Source organism: Nannospalax galili, unplaced genomic scaffold (assembly GCF_000622305.1).
Source record: "Nannospalax galili isolate Female #2095 unplaced genomic scaffold, S.galili_v1.0 scaffold281, whole genome shotgun sequence".
Classification (NCBI taxonomy): domain Eukaryota; kingdom Metazoa; phylum Chordata; class Mammalia; order Rodentia; family Spalacidae; genus Nannospalax; species Nannospalax galili.
In genome coordinates, this window is record NW_008349068.1 from 288,681 (window position 1) to 307,692 (window position 19,012).

General features: G+C 34.2%; 1 protein-coding gene across 11 annotated transcripts in view; it reads left to right on the forward strand.

The window, feature by feature from the left end:
• The window catches only part of Nbeal1 (neurobeachin like 1), a 260,021-nt gene that overhangs the window by 233,738 nt on the left and 7,271 nt on the right, over positions 1 to 19,012 (forward strand). For 4 of the 11 annotated variants that reach the window (XM_017801384.2, XM_029569967.1, XM_029569966.1 and 1 more), the window contains 6 exons: positions 3,791 to 3,907; positions 4,299 to 4,460; positions 5,330 to 5,478; positions 6,997 to 7,132; positions 14,002 to 14,065; positions 18,366 to 18,794. In XM_017801384.2, the coding sequence (XP_017656873.2) occupies positions 3,791 to 3,907; positions 4,299 to 4,460; positions 5,330 to 5,478; positions 6,997 to 7,132; positions 14,002 to 14,065; positions 18,366 to 18,502 (765 nt within the window). In that variant the 3' untranslated portion in view covers positions 18,503 to 18,794. Of the gene's footprint in view, positions 1 to 3,790; positions 3,908 to 4,298; positions 4,461 to 5,329; positions 5,479 to 6,996; positions 7,133 to 10,202; positions 10,739 to 14,001; positions 18,284 to 18,365; positions 18,795 to 19,012 lie in introns of those variants that run through there. The other 7 variants (XM_029569968.1, XM_029569972.1, XR_003851600.1 and 4 more) reach the window with 6 other exon arrangements.

The window sequence follows — 19,012 nt, forward strand, 5'->3', positions numbered from 1 at the left end:
AGGCAGAGGCAGAAGCAGGTGGATCTCTGTGAGTTCAAGGCCAGCCTGGTCTACATAGTGAGTTCCAGGCCAGCTGGGGCTACTAGGAGACCTTGTCTCAAAAAAAAAAAAAGACTTATGTTTCAGTAGAAAGCAAGTATCCTTTTACTCACTGAATTACAATTTTTTTCTAGACTCCCATTCTTTTCACTTTATTTTATATAACCGACAGTGTTTCATTTTAGTAGCTTAATATTTAGTAAGGCAGATTCCTGTCTCACTGTTTCCTTTATTCAGATTTTTTTCTCAGATTTTCTTATATGAGTATTTACTTTTCTACTCAAACTTCAAAAATATTTTAAGCATGGATTAGGGAGATGACTCAGTGAAGACCTGAGTTCGGATCTCTAGCACTCATAAAAGTAGAGCACAGTGGTGTGCCAGTAACTCCAGCATTCAGGCAGAGAACTGAGACAGGAGGATCCCAGAAGGTTGGGAGCCAGGTTAAGTGACGAACCTTGTCTCAAAAAATAAGGTGACGTAGTAAATTGAAGACATCCTGACATCAATCTCTATTTTCCACACATGCATGCACAGGGAAGTACACCCACACACATACATAAGCCTCACACCTTTACACACACACACACACACACACACACACACACACTAAATATTTTAACCAAATCCTCTTTTAAAATTCTTTGGTAGCCTTACTGAAAATTGTTCTTAACTGATCATGATGGCAAGTTCCCAAACCTAGCACTCTGGAAGCTGAGGTAAGCTGAGGTAGCATGATCACAAACTCAAGGTTTGAGCTTTATAGTTGTGACTTCAAAGCTGGCCTGGGTTACATAGCAAGAGCTTTTGTCAAAAAAAAAAAAAAAAAAAGAGGCTGGAAAAATGGCTCAGCAGTTGAGAGTACTAGCTGCCCTTGCAGAAGATCTAAGTTCAGTTCCCAGCAACCACTTGGTGGTTAACAACTAAAACTCCAGTGCCCGGGGATTGGACACCCTCTTCTGGCCTCCATGGGCATTGTACAACACTGGTACACTTTCATACATGCAGACAAAAAAAACACTCATAAAATTAAATAAATAAATAATTCTTAAATGACACATAGGAAGATTTTGTCTCTAAAGTAGAGCATAAAAATAAACTGTATTTGGGGCTGGAGAGATGACTCAGTGGTTAAAGAACACTGGCTGTTCTTGCAGAAGACCTGGATTCGTATCCCAGCACCCACATGACAGCTAACAACTGTCCGTAACTCCAGTTCCAGGGGATCCGAAGGCTTCTTCTGTCCTCCAAGGGCATTGCACGACAAGGGTGCACTTAACCTACATGCAGGGAATACATGCATACACATAAAATAAAAATTAAAAAAAATAAAGAAAATATTTAAAAAATAAACTATTTGCTTAACGAATTAGTTTTAGGCAGATTGATATTTTTATAATTATTCCTATCCAAAAATACAAAATACCTTTTCATTATTTCATGTCTTTTTAATGTCCTTTGATAAAATTTCCTTAATTTCTTTCCATTTAAGTTCTGTGCCTTGTTATATTTTCTATCATTTTTATTCCTATTTTTATATTTTAAAAATAATTTTCATTTCTAATTGATTTTTACTGCTGTGAAGAAAAGTTGTACGGTGACTTGACTGATTTACATATGGTTATATTCACTAACTTCATCAAATTCTTTAACTCATAGTTACTGACATTTCTTAGATTTTTCTGACCATAAAGTAGCTATACAGTCCTGAAAATAATGGTTATGTATCTTGTTTTCCAATATATCATTTTATTTCCTTATCCTATTATATTGTTAGCTAATGCAGTGGGATAAGGAAATGATAGCACCTCTGCCTTATGTCTAATTGTGATTGAAAATGGCTTCACTATTTTGCCGTTGTCATAGTTGTTTGCTATAGATTTTCATCAGTATATTTTTTATTTATTATTTTTATTTTATGTGTGTATGAGTGTATTGCCTGCATGCGTGCAAGTGACCCATGTCATGCAGTGCCCACTGAGGTCAGAAGAAGGCATCAAATTCTCCTGGAACTGGAGTCATGGACAGCTGCCAGCCATCATGTGGATGGTGGGAATCAAACCTGGGTCTTCTGTATGAGCAGTCAGTGCTCTCAACTGCTGAGCCATCTCTCCAGCCTCATCATTGTTATATTTTATATTTATTTATTTTCCTTCTACCTTTTTCCTTTTGGTAATTTTAATTTTAATGAAATATCAAATTTGCAGGAAAGTTGAAAAAATAAGACATTTTATTGCATTTGTCTTAACATCATTAGTGTCTCCTTTCAGGATCTTTATTGTTCTGGCCTATTTAAAAGTTGGATGCATCATTTCCTTTTCCATTGAACCCATTCATGTGCATCTTGTAAAAACAAAGACATTCGTACAACCACAGTGCAGTTGCCAAAATGAGGATGTTCAACATTTGTACAGTGCTATTATCCTGTCTATAGTATTTCCAGTAGTGTCCTCTGTAGCTGGTTTTCTAGTTATTTTTAGTTATTTTCTTTTTCCTTTTCTGAATGCAGTTAAGAAGTTTTGCAGGTTTGAACATATTCCATTTTACTGTTTTATTTTATTTGCTAGTATTTAATTTTTTTCTCTACTTTTTTTTCTTTCTTGAAAAAAGATCTCACTTTTTTTCTTTATTAAGTGAAAGATCAATTTTTGTTCTGGCATTATCATGTTTAGTATTGGGATATGTATCCTTTATTAAATGAATTTAAAACGTCTCTAATGTTTTCTGTAACTTGAATAACAAGCTTAACATGGAAATTACCTGATTTAGAAACTTTACATAAAATACATAGGGGAAATAAAATGTGTCCCAGGGAATAGAATTTACAGGGGGAATTTCTATGTACATTATAAAATCAGAAAGTTGTCTAGAATAATTGTAAGAAATATGAGAGACAATTCAAACATTTCTCAGCATATAAAATATAAGAAAGCCAGCTTAAAGACAGAGAAAGAATCTTCTTCTAGAGATATTTCCTTCAACAAAATTGTGTTTTTAGGCAGGGCCTGCAGTCTGAGCCTGAAGTAAGCTGAGGCAGGAGGATCACAAGTTCAAGGCCTGCCTGGGCTGCAGAGTGAGTTTAAGTGGGTAACTTAGTGGGACTCCTATTTCAAGAATAATTTAGAAGAGCTGGGGATATAGCTCAGTGGTAGAGCATCTGTCTAGCATGTATAGGGTCCTAATTTATGGCTAAATCACCATTCATGATAGTGTGCACTCTCACCCCCAGCAGGATGATTGAGTGAACTCACTGGCTATCCAGTCTAGATGAAAAGCTGAGAGCTCCAGATTCAGGGAGCATCTGAAGGGACTAAGGCCAAGAGCAACAGACCAGGACACTACATGTGCACACACATGATTTTAAAAAGAATGATAGCTATAGAAATTTGAGAAAAATCAAAATAATGATAGTTGAGGCTCCTGAAGTATAGATTGTAGTAATTGGAAGTATTCAGAGATACATTTATTTGAATTAAGGTAAATGTCTAAGAGAGCAAATAACTTGAAAAAATAATCCAAGACAGTCAATATTAATAACACTCTGTTTTTGAGCTTCAAAAGACTGATAATAATTCAAGAATCCAACCTAAGACTGAGTATTACTATGAGTCAACTTAGTGACTATAACTAATTGTAATATTTCTTTGTTATTAGAAGGTTTGAATACAATGTAAATATTATTACAAAAAAGACATTGAGTGGGGTAAACAAACAGCAAGAAACCCCTTTACCTTTTCTTTTTTAATTTTAGGGAGGTACTCCTGTGGGCTTAGCATCTAAGCCTTTTCAGATTCTTTATGGGCACACTGATGAAATATTGAGTGTGGGAATCAGCACTGAGCTTGACATGGCAGTGTCAGGATCAAGGGTAAGAGTTCCCCTTTAAGAAACACTAATTATTTTTTCTATTAATTGAGCAGCAATGTTTATCTCTGATAAGAGTTTTTTTTTAGGAAAGCAGGGAAAAGAATTTTATACCATATTTATTTTGAAATTGTGAAAGTAAAGCAGTACAAAAGAATAAATTTAAAAGTGACTAGATTGTATTGACCTTACAAGTTAAGGAAGATGGCACTCCACAAAATAAAATATTACTTGGAATTTTAAGATTAGGATATTTCCTAAGGCACATATGTCCTTGGTGAAATAATTATTTGTTCAGTCCCTTTTCCCACAATTCTTTATCTGGCTGCATTACTTTCTCCTTTTGGTTGTTATTTTCTTAATATTTTTCATTTTCTATCATTTCCTGTGTGTAGGATGGCACTGTTATTATACATACTATTCAGAAAGGTCAGTACATGAGGACTTTACGACCACCTTGTGAGAGTTCTCTGTTCCTGAGCATTCCTAATTTGGCTATATCCTGGGAAGGACATATTGTCATCTACTCTAGCATTGAAGAAAAGACCACGCTCAAGGTATATAACACTTTCACATTAGGTGTAGACTACCGGTAACATTCCTTTTCCTCCCTACATTATACAGGAGACAGTTTGAGTAAGGAAGTTTTAAACAGGGTCTTTTCTTTTCATCATTCACACTTATTTATGCCTCACCATTACATTTCTACCACAGTCTTGGCCTCATATTTATATTTTATTTATTGACCTATATTATACATGATTTCTAAAACAAAATTTTTTAAAGCTGTATGAGTTGGTAGGGTGTTTGCTTCATATGTATGAAGACAATTGTCCAATCCCCAACCCCACACAATAATAATTTTTGATTATGTGGGACATCATAAAGTTTTAAGCGTCAATGATAGCCACTTAAATTCTTTTGTTCACAAGACAGTGTAAAAAAGCTTGAATTTTGGGCCGGGCTTAGTGGCACATGCCTTTAATCCCAGCACTTGGGAGGCAGAGGCAGGTGGATCTCTGTGAGTTCGAGGCTAGCCTGGTGTACATAGGGAGTTCCAGGTCAGCTGGGGCTACAGGGAGACCCTGTCTCAAAAAGACAAAAAACAACAACAACAGCAACAAAAAACCTTGAGTTTTATATATTTATTTCCTTTCAATAATGAAGCTTTTGAAGTAGAATCTTTTTTTTAAGCATGTAGAATAATTTTGGATAGGACAATATTTTAACTCTTGATTGTTTAACTCTTATTTGTTTAGTTAGCAATATAATTTGAACTCACTCTGATATTGTTTCTATACTTTTCATTTAAATGCAGCCATAATTTACCCCAAAATCTTAATAATTCTGTTATTGTTTTAACTGGCAGTCTAAAAACTCAGCTTATATTCAGGACCCTTAAAGTTTCTTCACTAATTCTTTGTAGGATAAGAACGCATTGCACATGTTTTCTTTAAATGGCAAGTATCTGGGTTCTCAAGTCCTGAATGAACAAATATCAGACATATGTATAATTGGAGAACATATTATCACAGGCAGCTTACAAGGGTTCCTGTCTATAAGAGATCTCCACAGGTAAGTAATAAAAATTATTGAGCTCTTGCTTAAGAACAGATTGCAGTAGATGATGGGGAGATGGCTCATTGGGTAAAAATATTTGTTGCACAAGCATGAGAACCTGAGTTTGAATCCCCAGCATTCACATAAAAGCCAGATGCATAATGCAAGCATCTGAAATCGCAGCACTCCTAAGGGGAGATGGAAGGCAGAGACGAGAGAATCCCTGGAAGCTTCTGGGCCAGCTAGTCTGGCACACATGGGAGATAAACAACAGAAAAGACTCTGTCTCATAAAAGATGAAATGTTTCATAAAAGATGAAAGGCAAGGACCGACATCTCAGGTTGTCCTCTGACCTGTACATATGCACCAAGTGTGCTCACACCAGCATTCACACATATTAAGAAGAGATAACAGTATCCTGAGCATGCTGGAGAATGCTTGTGATCCCAGCAGTTGGGACTCAATCCCCATTCCAGTTGTATCTTTCCAGTTTTTTTCAGATCCTATTTTGTGGGTACTGTTAGAAGACTTCAAATGAGAAAAATCAATAGGATCTTTAGCTTTACTGATATATACATATATGTACACATATGTATCTATGGAGAGAGAATGTGTATATATGATATAAAAAGACACACTTTCTAATCATAAAATAAACACAGGTATTTAATGGAATATCAGTCAAAGCAAACAGACCAATTTTGTTAACTTTAAAAATTCATAAACATGTAGTTTTGAGCTTTTGGACCTTTTCATTCAGGTTTCACTTACTAATCAACAAAATAAAAACATTTAACAAAAGAGCTTTTATTCTCAGTATTGTGATGCTGATATGTAATAACTGACATTGAAGGATTTAAAACTTTTTAGAAGTTTCCAAGCAAGGCAGTACATTCACATCAACTCTCAGAAAGCTGAGATAGTTGATTGTGTGATCAGAGCTAGCTTGGGCTTCATAGTAAGGCCCTGTCTCAAAACAACCAACTACAATCACCAAGAAAGAGCTGTTGTATGTGCAAGAAGAGTTTAAAAACCATTAAGGATTGCTTGGGGCGGGGAGGGGGATGGTCTGGAGAGATGGTTCAGCAGTTAAGAACACTGGCTGTTCTTGCAGAGATTTGGGTTCGATTCCCAGCACCCACATGGCAGCTAACAACTGCCTGTAATTCCAGTTATAGGGGATCCGATGGCCTTTTCTATCCTCCACAGGCATTGCACGACACAGGTGCACTTACATAAATGCAGGCAATGCACAAGTATACATTTTAAAAAAATATATATTGCTGGGATCTGAATAATCAGAACAGTCTTGTTGAAGAATTAATAGGATTTGAAATGGAAATAGAGAAAGGTCCTTCCCTTCTGGGTGAGCATAGGGAAGGTTTGAGAACATGAACCACAGCTGAAGACAACGGTGTCTGCTGTAAAATTGGAATGCAGAACTAGATGATCATTAGGTTATCTTCTAGGTGTAAACTTGTGTGGATCCATTCTATATGCATGTATTTATGTTTGGTTTTTATCTCTTCTAGTTTGAATCTCAGCATCACTCCATTAGCCATGAGATTACCTATCCACTGTGTATCTGTAACCAAAGAATACAGCCACATTCTTGTAGGTTTGGAAGACGGCAAATTGATTATAGTGGGTGTTGGCAAACCAGCTGAGGTAAAACCTAACATCATGGATTTCATTTCCTGTACTGTTGTGAATTCCTTTGGTTCTCCTTCTTTTAAGTTGGCTCAGAAGGCTCCATTATAGATAAGTAAATTGAAATACAGATTTGATTTTTCAAACAACAGTAAATAAAATCAAAGTATAAAATTATTAGTTTTTTGTATTATACTTGAAAGTATACCTGTAAAATTGGAGAGGTCAGGTATGGTAGTGTATACCTGAAATTCCAGCATTCACAAAGCTGAGGCAGGAGGATTTACAGTTTGAGCCAGTCTGCTCCACTACAGAGCAAAACCCTGTGTCAAAAAAAAAAAAAAAATTATTTCAAGCCAGGTGCAATGGCACATGCCTTTAATCCCAGCACTCAGCAGAGGCAGGCGGATCTCTGTGAGTTCAAGTCTAGCCTGGTCTACACAGTGAGTTCCAGGCCAGCTGGGGCTACAAGAGACCTTGTCTTAAAAAGCCAAAAAAAAAAAAACCAAAAAACAAAAAACCCCAAAACCTAAACTAATGTTTTATATATTTACTGAATAAATTTGATAATTATAAGATTTATGTAGTTAGGGCTGGAGAGATTGTTCAGCAGTTAAGAGCACTGGCTACTTTGACAGAGGGCTGGGGTTTGATTTCGAGCACCCCACATGGTGGCTGTCTGTAGCACCAGTTACAAGAGAATCTGATGCCCTCTTCTGGCCTTCATGGGCACTGCACCACATGGGTGCACTTACCTACAAGCTGGCAATACACTCATAAATAAAAAATTTTTTAAAAAATTTGTATAGTCTATAATACATAGAATCTGAATTGTTTATAGATTGTGAATAAAATTACTTCTGTCTATTTCACATCTTTGGATATAGAACTGAATTATGGATATACTTTAGTAAATTAAACATTTATACTCTTATAATCAAGATATAAATCACTCCATAAATGTGACTTTAGGATATGAACTAGACCATAGTCTAGTTTTAGGATATGAAATAGTCCATAGTCTATTCTAAGATTTATTTTTATGTAAAATCATAAAAATGTTAATGTATATTAGTTTAGTGGTGTATTAGTCTATGTGAAAGGCATTTATTAATGAGATAAGGTAGTCATAGATTAATAGAAACAGTGTTTCTGAAAATAGTCTGGAAATAAAAACACAAACCAAGAATCCAAAGTCATTGGCAACTCTGTATCATGCTTGTCTTGTCACTCCAATAAACATACCCTAGAACAGTTACCATTCAAAAAAAGTGACGAAGAATCACCATTAAAGGTAGATTGTAGGAGCCAGAGAGGCAGCTCACTGGTTGAGACCGTTTACTGCTCTTGCATAGGACCCTGGTTTGGTTTCCAGCATCCATGTCACAGCTCACAACCATCTATAACTCTAGTTCCAGAGGATCTGACTCCTTTTGGCCTCTGAAGGCACCAGGGACACAGATGGCATACATACATGCAAACAAAACACTCATATACATAAAATAATACTTTTTATTTTTATTATTATTTTATTAAAAGTAAAAATACTTTTTATTAAAAAGTAGATTGTAGCTAGGCTTGATAAGCCCACCCCAGCTAAGGCAGGAAGATGGTGAATTCAAGGTTAATGTAGTTCATTATGAGAGCCTGTAAGTAGGTAGGTTGGTGGGTAGGCAAATGGAAGGAAAGAAGGAAAGTAGATAGATTACACAGAGGAAAGTTATTACAACAAATTTTTTGGGTTTTGGTACCTAAATATATAAGCATTTTTATCATTCAGTGATTTAATTAATGTTTGTTAAATGCTGCAGATGGTGCTAGGCAACACAAATTTATTGGTGAATAGTATGTGAGTCTTACCTTCAGAGGCTTTTGTGTTTTTGTTTCTAAAGTAAATTTAATCATTTCATTATTAAATGTATGTTTTAAAATTCTTGCATTAGTGTTTATTTATCTTTATTTTTATATATTTAAGTGTTTTGTCTGCATGTAAGTGCACCACGGAGCCCAGAAGAGGGTATTGGATACCTGGAACTGGAGTGATAGATGGCTGTTAGCCACTGTTTGGGTACTGGGAACAGAATCCAGGTCCTCTGCAAGAGCAAATAATGCTCTTAACCACTGAACAGTCTCTAGCCCCACATCATTTTTCTTTTTGTTTTGTTTTGCTATTTATTTATTTATTTATTTTTGGTCTTTTTGAGACAGTGTCTCTCTGTAGCCCCAGCTGTCCTGAAACTCACTATGTAGACCAGGCTGGCCTTGAACTCACAAAGATCCGCCTGCCTCTGCCTCCCAAGTGCTGAGATTAAAGGCATGCACCACCATGCCCGGCTATTTATTTATTTTTTTAAGAGAGAGAGAGTCTCTCACTATGTGGCCTAGGCTGGCCTCTAACACTCAGTGTTTGTCTCGGTCTCCCAAATTCTGGGCTTATAGGTATACTCCACCATGCCCAGATCAAAATCATTTTATATTATTTTCTTTTTTTCAAGACAGTATTTTATTCTCTTTTTATCCTTATGGTTGGCATTATTAGTACTCCATAGAGCAAAAAAGAAAGTCCCCAAACCTGTATGTCTTACTGGCTATATTAAGAATAGTTTTAGAGTTACTATGTTTGTTAAAGTTATCTGAATTTTGACTTAACTGCAACATTTTATTTTTAAATTTGAAAAGTGACATTGGATGTTTCTCAAAAGAGGTAATCAGAAGCCTTTAGCTGAATCTGGGGGTACATGCTTATAATCCCATCTACTTTGGAGGCTAAGATTGAAGAATCACAAGTTAAAGGTGCCTGGGCTACAGAGTGAATTCAAGGCCAGCCTGAGCAAATTCGTTATCCTTGTCTCAGATTACAAAGGTGGATAGGGATGTAGTTTAGTGGTAGAAACTTGTCTAGCATGCATGAAGCCTTGGGTTCAGTCTCTAGTATTTCACTAAATACATATTACTAGTGAAGAAATATTAAAAATGTTAGTGATTTTGCTAACAAAACCTAATTTTGCATTTAAAAAGTGGTTTTGTGTATTCTTTTTTTTTTCCTCCATAACATCAATTCTTCATTTCTCTGGATTACTTTAAACAGATGCGTTCGGGTCAGCTTTCTCGAAAATTATGGGGATCTAGCAAGCGACTCAGCCAGATTTCAGCTGGAGAAACTGAATATAATACTCAAGATTCCAAGTGATTGTTAGTTCTGTCTTCTGACATGGAGAACTGAACTTCATTTGTTGTTTTGTCACTTTAACTACATCTCTCCACTCTCTGAAAGACTTCCAGGCTTTATCCCTGAAAATCATTTAGGGATTACCATATTTTGATATTTTATTTATAATAATATAGGTTGAGCTGGACTTGGTGATACATGCTGTAACTCCAAAACTTGAGAGGCTGAGGCATGTGGATATTAAGTTCAAGGCCAGACTGGGCTGTATAGCAAGGCCTTGTCTCAAAAAGTTAAGAAATGAATAAGGTTAAAAAATAAAGATATAGGGTATCTAATCCATTTTTAAAGTTTTGGTTAACAGTGAGTCTGCTTTTACTAATTCTTATTTTTTTACTAAGATCGAATTTAGAAAATACATTTGATTTAATTTGGTGGCCCATTCCTAAATCATTAAATCGATTTTAAAAAATAACATCCAATATTACAAATTTAGGTTGAGTTCATTTATTATAAATAGCAAAATTTAAGGCGTTTCTAATAAAATAGTATAGCTAATAGAGAGTTGAGACATGTGCTTTTCATAAATTCTCCAGATAAAAATTTTCCTGTTTACTGACCATTATATAAAAAAATACCAATTTACTTATGAAATTCCTGATTAAAGATAATATTTTAAAGGCATCTGTTGTACAATTGGATTTTCAAAAGGTACAAGTTTGCACAATTAAATCAAAATAGAAATATTGAAATGGTACATTGGTTCATTACACTAGGACTAATGTTTAACATATTACTAATGAAAATGTATTCAGTTACATTATTATCCTTAAGCAGCAAAAGTTGAATAGGAAAAAGAAAAACTAGATATTTATTTTACAAATATATTAATAGTATATTTAAGCAAAAATGCTAATCATGGCTTTTGCAGTTGGGTCCTTTAAAGTAGCATTTGTGAAATTAAAATTTTTGTGGGTTTTTCTTTGTTAAGCAAAAACTGTATTTCTCTCTAAGTATTACTCTAAAGATTTTGAGTTGTCAATAATGCCCAAATAGGTTATATTTTAACATAGGGGAACTGTATGATTGGTGGAAATAGTATTCGTAATTCAAGTAGTCATTTAGATAAAATAATGCTGTAAAAAATTTCTGTTGCATGGTATGTAAAATTTTCAGGGTAACAGTTAATTTTATAACAGGTTATTAAATATTACACTATTTAATTTTTGATTGATTTACTTTGAAATTCAAAGAGGTTCTTTTGTAATACTATCTTTTAGTTATGTCACAAAGCTTTTTACAATTTCTGGTGTCATTAATTTGAGATTCTCTGGTCTTGGAAAGATTTGTGGATCCCTGAAGTTGTGCAGAAATTTATATGTTGAGTATATTTTCAGGAAAGAATTATTGCATGGCTTTCTTCAAATTATCATTGAACAACAGCAACAAAAAGACTTTACATGAATGGCTTCTCAAAATTACATTCTTTTTTACTCTACTAATCTGTATTTCTGTATACCTAATTGTCTTTTGGTTTGAATCTTGAAGAAATCTCCCCTTTGCATTTTTTGTCACCTGCTGACCACAGAATGTCACCTGCTGACCACAGAATCTGGTGCCTTTTGTTTATAATCCTATAAATAAGTTTTTAAAAATTTAAGTAGTGAAAGATTATATTTAGGAAAACTTTCCAATAGTTTGATTTGTAATAAGTCAGAATTAGTGTTACAGAATTCTTTTCTTTATAGTCAGTTAAAATCATCTGATTCAAGAAGAAATAACTGTAAAAAGACACTGAAATCAACTGGTGCAAAAATTGAACATATGTAAATAGTAAAGGTTTCCTTTTCAGAAGACTTCAGGAATTGACTGGGAGAAGTCTTACAAGTCAGGAGAGATGATTATGATATACAAGACACAGCTTCTTTTTTTGGGGGGGGGTCTTTTTGAGACGGGGTCTCCCTGTAGCCTCTGCTGTCCTGAACTATGTGGACCAGGCTGGCCTCAAACTCACAGAGATCTGCCTGCCTCTGCCTCCCAAGTGCTGCGATTAAAGGCGTGCACTGCCATGCCCGGCTGACACAGCTTCTTTTAATCCCCTCTTGTGCACCCCGCCCCCCAACTAGGTGCTTCAACCATGGTACCAGCAGGACCATCTCTGCTTCACCTTAAATTTTTTTTTCTGATTTATATACTTCATGTGTATGAGTGTTTTGCCTGCGTGTATGTAAGTGCACCTGTGTCATGCAGCGCCCATGGAGGCCAGAAGAGGGTGTCAGACCCCCTGGAATTGGAGTTATGGATGGTTGTGAGCTGCCATGTGGGTGCTGGAAACTGAACCCAGGTCCTCTACAAGAGCAACCAGTGCTAACTTCTGATCCATCTCTCTAGCTCCGATCACTTTAACATTTTTAAAATTTCAAGCCAGAACCAACATGATTGAGTTTTTCATTTAAAAAAGTACTGATTTGGGGCTAGAGATATAAAAAAGTACTGATTTGGGGCTAGAGATATCATCAGTGGTAGACTGCTTGCATTCAGTGTGCTAGACCCTAGAGAGGGGAGTAGAGGGAGAGAGAAGAGGAAGAGATTTTCTAAAGTAAGACTTGGTATGTTTTTCTTTGGGAAATTTACCCATGTATTCCTTGTTTTTGAGATCACTTAATACTAGATTTAGAAATTAGTTTGGATACTTAATTGTTTTTTAAAAACTTTGCTAATCTGAGAAAAATCCTTAAATATATGGCATTTGACTATTTCACTTTTCAGTTGGGAAACTGAGCGAGCAGTATTTAGTCTATAACACAAGTTTTGTTCACAGTAATAGATACCGGACCCAGACTAATGCTAGCTACTGAAAGTGGAATTTCTCCTTATATTGCCTTTTTTTCTAAAAAAATACAAGCTGCAAATTTGGGATTTTGAAAATACTAGCAACATTCTTGAAGAATGAACTTTGTATTTGTTAAGCAAATACAGTTGAAGTTTTATTAGCTGAGTAACATAGTCCTCATCTTAACAGTATAGCTCATGAATTAAAAATCACCAAAGCCCTGGGAAGATACATTTTTATAGACTGCAGTGTATTTAGATCTTATTCATAGAAATTATTTCTATATTATATAATGGAAGAAATTTAAAGTGTTTTTAGAATGGAACAATTGCTGGATATTTTAGATGGTAACCATAAAACCTCAGCATGGCTACTTTTTATAAAGTCCATTTATCTTTGCAGAACTTTTCATCTGCTTTTATTTCTTGGCACTGGCAATCATGAATATAAAAACTACAGCATCCTGGTGATAGATTATTATTTTAGTTTTGAAAAGTGAGTTTAGTAGAAGTAGTAAGGTGTATGTGTGTGTATGAATATATATATGTATATGAATGTGTCATTATTCAGAAAAATAAGAAAAGGAAAACTAAAGAAAGTATACAAAAATAAAGATTGTCACTAAGTCCTGTTAGCTGGTGTCAGCTATGAACGGTTTCTACTAATTTCCTTTATGTCACAGTACCCTTTTATAGGAGAAAAATGCCACATATTTTGTTATCATCAAAGAACCTAAGCAACATTTTTTCCTTGTATGTAGATCAGTTCAAAGAACTAATTTTGAAAATGTTTCATGCTTCCAAAGGAATGAATGTGCCCATAGAATTAGAATTTATAGACTTGAGAACTGACTCTTAACCACAGATTTTTATATTTCACTTGAAATAGGCTAAGAAAATTAACTTGAGCACCAGATGTTTATTTAATGATGAGAGAGACATGGCATTTGCCTGTAAGTATATTTTATATTTTTTTTACTAAAGAATTCAGTAAAGAAAACTTAATTAAATTTTAAGAGATTAGTTCCCTTTATATATTTATATTTATATTTATAAGACGAATAGCATTGTCTTTACCTCTTTTTCCAGTGAAAACATGCAAGTACCTGGACTGTATTAAATATAAATATGATATTAAATATATAATATGGCATGTAGAGACTGTATACACGTGTGTAAAGGTGTTTTTATCTTCAAATACTGTTAAACATGTCTTCTATAATTCTTAAAACTATCTTCACAGTTTTTGAGTGGTATGTAAGAAATGAAATGTATTATTTTTATTTGCTAAATCTGATGTTTTCATTTTTCATCCAGAGCCATACCTTGATGTAAGTGTTCTTCTGTCAACAGAAACTATTCTTTCCCAATAATTGAGCAGTCTTAAACATTCTACATTGTCAACAAATACTCATCTTCAGTAGTTTTTCCTAATTCATTTACATAGCATTTGATTTTATTTCAGATGATCCTATCTAGACATTATTCTATAGAATTTTCCTATAGTGATTTTCCTAATGGCATTAGGCAACAATATAGTATTACCAGTCATCATCTTAATATTATTTAAAACATGGGCCGTAGCCTTACTTACTGACCTTAAATGTAGCATTTTCTAGCCACTAGTTATCCCTAGCCTCCACCAGAGCTTGAGTTAACCCAGAGCCTTGCACATAGCAGACAATCACTCTACCTCTGAACTGCACCTCCACTCTACACAATGGTTCCTAATTTGATATTGCAGGTTGTGTTTGGCCCTGGGGTTTAATAAATAATAATGTACTACTTTGATCTTTCTAAGTCTGTTTACTTGATGTGCTTGCTATAAAAATAATATCTCAGGCTTATTGTATGTTATAACTTAAAATATATGCCACTATTTGAATTATGGCTGTTTATTCTTAGAAACCAAGCCTGACATTCACAGATTTATTTGAAAATAGGTGTTAGCATTATTCTTAGAGACATTTTGTCTAAAATTTGCTTGGCATTCCTTTTTCTCTTTGTTTTGCATGCATAGAACCACCATTTTCTTTCTCATTATTGAAAACATCATTAATCTTACATATTCTCTTTAGACCTTTCATATTGATAATTATAATATTTGGTTCAAGAAATGTGTATCTGTTTGCTAATATTAGTTCTTAATACCTTTCACTCAATATTTTACACACTTGACATAGCTAACATCTTTTTTTTTCTTTTTTTTTTTTTCTTTTTCCAGTATTGGGAATTGAATTTAGGGACCCATGCATACTAAGTATGCACTCTGTCACTGACCTGTATCCCCAACCTTCTTTTTTTTTTAAAAAAAAAAAAAACAACTTTTTTTTATTATGAGACAGGTTCTAGGTTGTGTAGGCTTGGTTTGAACTCACCATGTAGTCTAGGCAGGCCTTGAGCTTGGAATTCTCTTGCATCAGCCCCTCTGGAGTAGCTGCAATTATAGGCATGTTCTACTGGCCCTGGATAGTAACATCTTGATCAAAGACTAAAAGCATTAGTACCAAACTCTAAATGTAAAATTGAATTAAATCTCTTGTAGCATTGAAGTTTATAATCCATAATGTTTTCCCACATAAAAAGCATTGGATAAATTCTCTTAACTACTTCTGATGACTTTTGCTGGTACACCTCTGCATGGAAATAATCTTGAAATTTTCACGACTATTAGATGTAATAGAGCGTTAACATTTGAGAGATTTAGGCTTGAACTAGGGGTGGCTCAGTGACTGTACATTTGCCTAGAATGTGTGAGGCCTTGGGAATGGGTTTGAGAGGGCATTAGGTCGGTTTTTCTCCAGTGATGGGGAGAGAGTGTAGAGCCTTCTCAGACGTAGTAGATGGGTGCTATACCACTGAACTCTACATCCCCAGCTCAGAGAGTAAATCTTAATTTGAGATTGCAGATCAGATTTTTCTATAGGGCTTAATAAATATACTATGCTGGATACTGATTGAACTTTCACTGATTTAATAGACTTAATCACTCCACTAAAAATATATATAAATATATGTCTATACATATGTAATATAATGTATGTAAATGAATATATGACTCCATTGCAAATAGTTACATTTTCTTTGTTTAAAAAAACCTAAGACCATCTTAGAATATAGGATTTATATTGCTTCTAGGCCTTTTGGCTAAGATAAAGTATAGAATATAGATGTTATATGGTTTTATTTAGTATAGGACCTTCTGTAAAGTGGCCACATTATTCGGTAAGCTTTTTGACAGATGATAGTGACTTATCAGGCTTATCTTTGTAGACTAATGTCTCACTAACACTCATCAGTAAGGAGGTAGTTTCTAAGCACATTTCAGGATTTGGGCATGTGAAGCTGATGGTTTTAATGAGAAGTAAAAAGACACAAATTCAGTGGTATATATCTTTCTCTTAATGCTTATAATCTTATGAACTGAAAATTCAGAAGGAAGAGAGAAAGAGGAAGGACACAGATTCATACCATTTTTTTCTATGGTACAATTTTCATGTTATCAGGAAATGTATATTCTGTAAATATTACCTTAATGCAATTTTATTATTTGTAAAGTTACTCAACCAGGCATAAATGGATGCATATGGTCCCAATTACTTGAAACACTGAAATGGAAGGACTACTTGAGCCCCCACCAGTTTGACAGGTTGAGGCCAGCCTAGGAAATATAACAAGACCCCCATCTCAAAAATAAATAATTTTAATTCATGTTTGAAAGTTAACAGTGAAAAGTGTGTGTGTCTTTTCATTTATAATGACTTTTCTCATTATTTACATTTGTAACTGTTTTTACTTGTACAAGAGGCTTAGATGCTTGTAGTGCTATTGTAAATGTAGCATTGCAGTGTAAGACCAAGAAAGGTTAGGGTTTAGGTGAGACTGACAGTTGTTACTATTCAAATATAAACTATTTTTAAAAAGAAGTCTTATTTCTGTTGAACCTTTTAAAATCTGGCTTAGGTAATATATTTCAACTTAATGTGTATTAAATTTAAAGAGTCTCTAGAAGTCAGTGTAATAGTCAAGTTTAAAATGATGCTTTAATGGCCTTTCTTTTGATAACATTTTCCCATACTATTTTAAGGAAGGTGTTTTATCATTTAACGATCCCAAACTACAAATTTATGAATGTCATTCTTGTATTTTGAAAGGCAGAAACCTTTTCTGGAATAAACATAATTATTTTGCTCTTCACAATGTTAAAATTCCTCTAATAAATAAATGGTTCAGGCAGGGAGACATCAGTAATTAAATTTAATTGGAAATAGTTCAAATTTCAGATTTTTAGTTTTATTGAGACTAAAGAAAATTTCCTTTGGAAATTTGATTGCTTTTATTAGATAAGCTCATATTGACTTAAAATAGTTTCTATACTCCTTCCATAATCATGGCTTGTTACAGTGGATTTTATTTTTAAAGACCTTTTACATTTGGACCTTTCTTTTCCTTCCTACTCTGCCTTTTATTGCTCTCAAAGACTGTATTTCATAAACATGGTTACAAACATTTTGTATGTGGCTCTGCTTATTTTATAGTTAGCTTTACATAAGAAAACTTGTTAGGGGAACCATGTAACTTTCTGTTAAGAAACTTTTACAGGATAAGGCTTCTGTTTGCTTTGATAGCGTTAGGGCAAAAAACTTAGCAAAAAGTAACCAGATACCTGGACAGCTATTTTCTGTCAGATTCATTGCTTAATGGAGAAATTCCATTAAGGCAGAAAAATAACAAGCGTATTTGCTTATCTCTTTGCCAGTCTTTCTGGGATCCAGATAGTTAGAAGCATTTCAGTTATAACAGGGTGACAGTGTTTTGAATACATGAATATGCACATAGTTCAGAAGGGTTAGCTGAAAATTCAGAATGACTTTTTTTTTTTTAAGTACTCAGAAGCTAGATATTAGTGACACTCCTATAATCCAGCACTTGGAGGCTGAGGCAAGAGGATTGCCTCAAGTTTGAAGGCCAGTCTGGGCTGTAGAATAAGACTGCACATACACAGAGAGTATGTAGAAATTGTGCTGCTCATTAACTATTTAAGGATTTGTGTATTTATCTTAAAATGTTCCTTTATTTGTTCCACTGGAATTGACAATGAAAAAAATTAAGCCTTATTTATATCTAACTATTGACTGCAGAAACTGATTCATTGGTATCTGTACGCAAAAGAAAAAAAAAAGATTTAAAAGTTGAACAAGTTTTAGACTATAAAATATAATTTTTTTTTTCTTTTTGGTCTTTTTGAGACAGGGTCTCCCTGTAGCCTCAGCTGTCCTGGAACTCACTATGTGGATCAGGCAGGCCGCGAACTCACAGACATCCGCCTGCCTCTGCCTCCTGCTGGGATTAAAGGCTTGCTTCACCACGCCCGGGTAAAATACAAATAATTTTGATTAGTATTCTGATAACAAAATTATTGTTTAGTGCAATTCATTCTTTCCTCCATCATCCTTCTAAACTTAAATATATAAAATGTTTTTGTTACATTAATTGTTAAAAATTCAGTGTATATATATGAGTTAATATTTGCTTTGTTTCTGTATAGTATGATCAAAAATATTTGAAAATTTTGCCCTTTTTGGTCTCTTGGAAATTTATATTCTAATGATTTTTAAGAGTGTACATTTATTTTGTATGTAATAAATTAACTTTGTATATGACTGAATTGAAATCAAATAAAATGATGATGTTACTTTCTTCAGTTTATTTATACGTCTCAATTTATAGAGTTTGATTAGAATTTCCTCTTGGCTAAATTATTTGAGTAGGCAAAGAATTGAATGTAGTATTTAGTAAGCAGGAAATTGACCACTGTTTCTCAGAAGAGAATTTCTTTAATTTTCATTCTCTCTCTCTCTCTCTCTCTCTCTCTCTCTCTCTCTCTCTCTCTCTCTCTC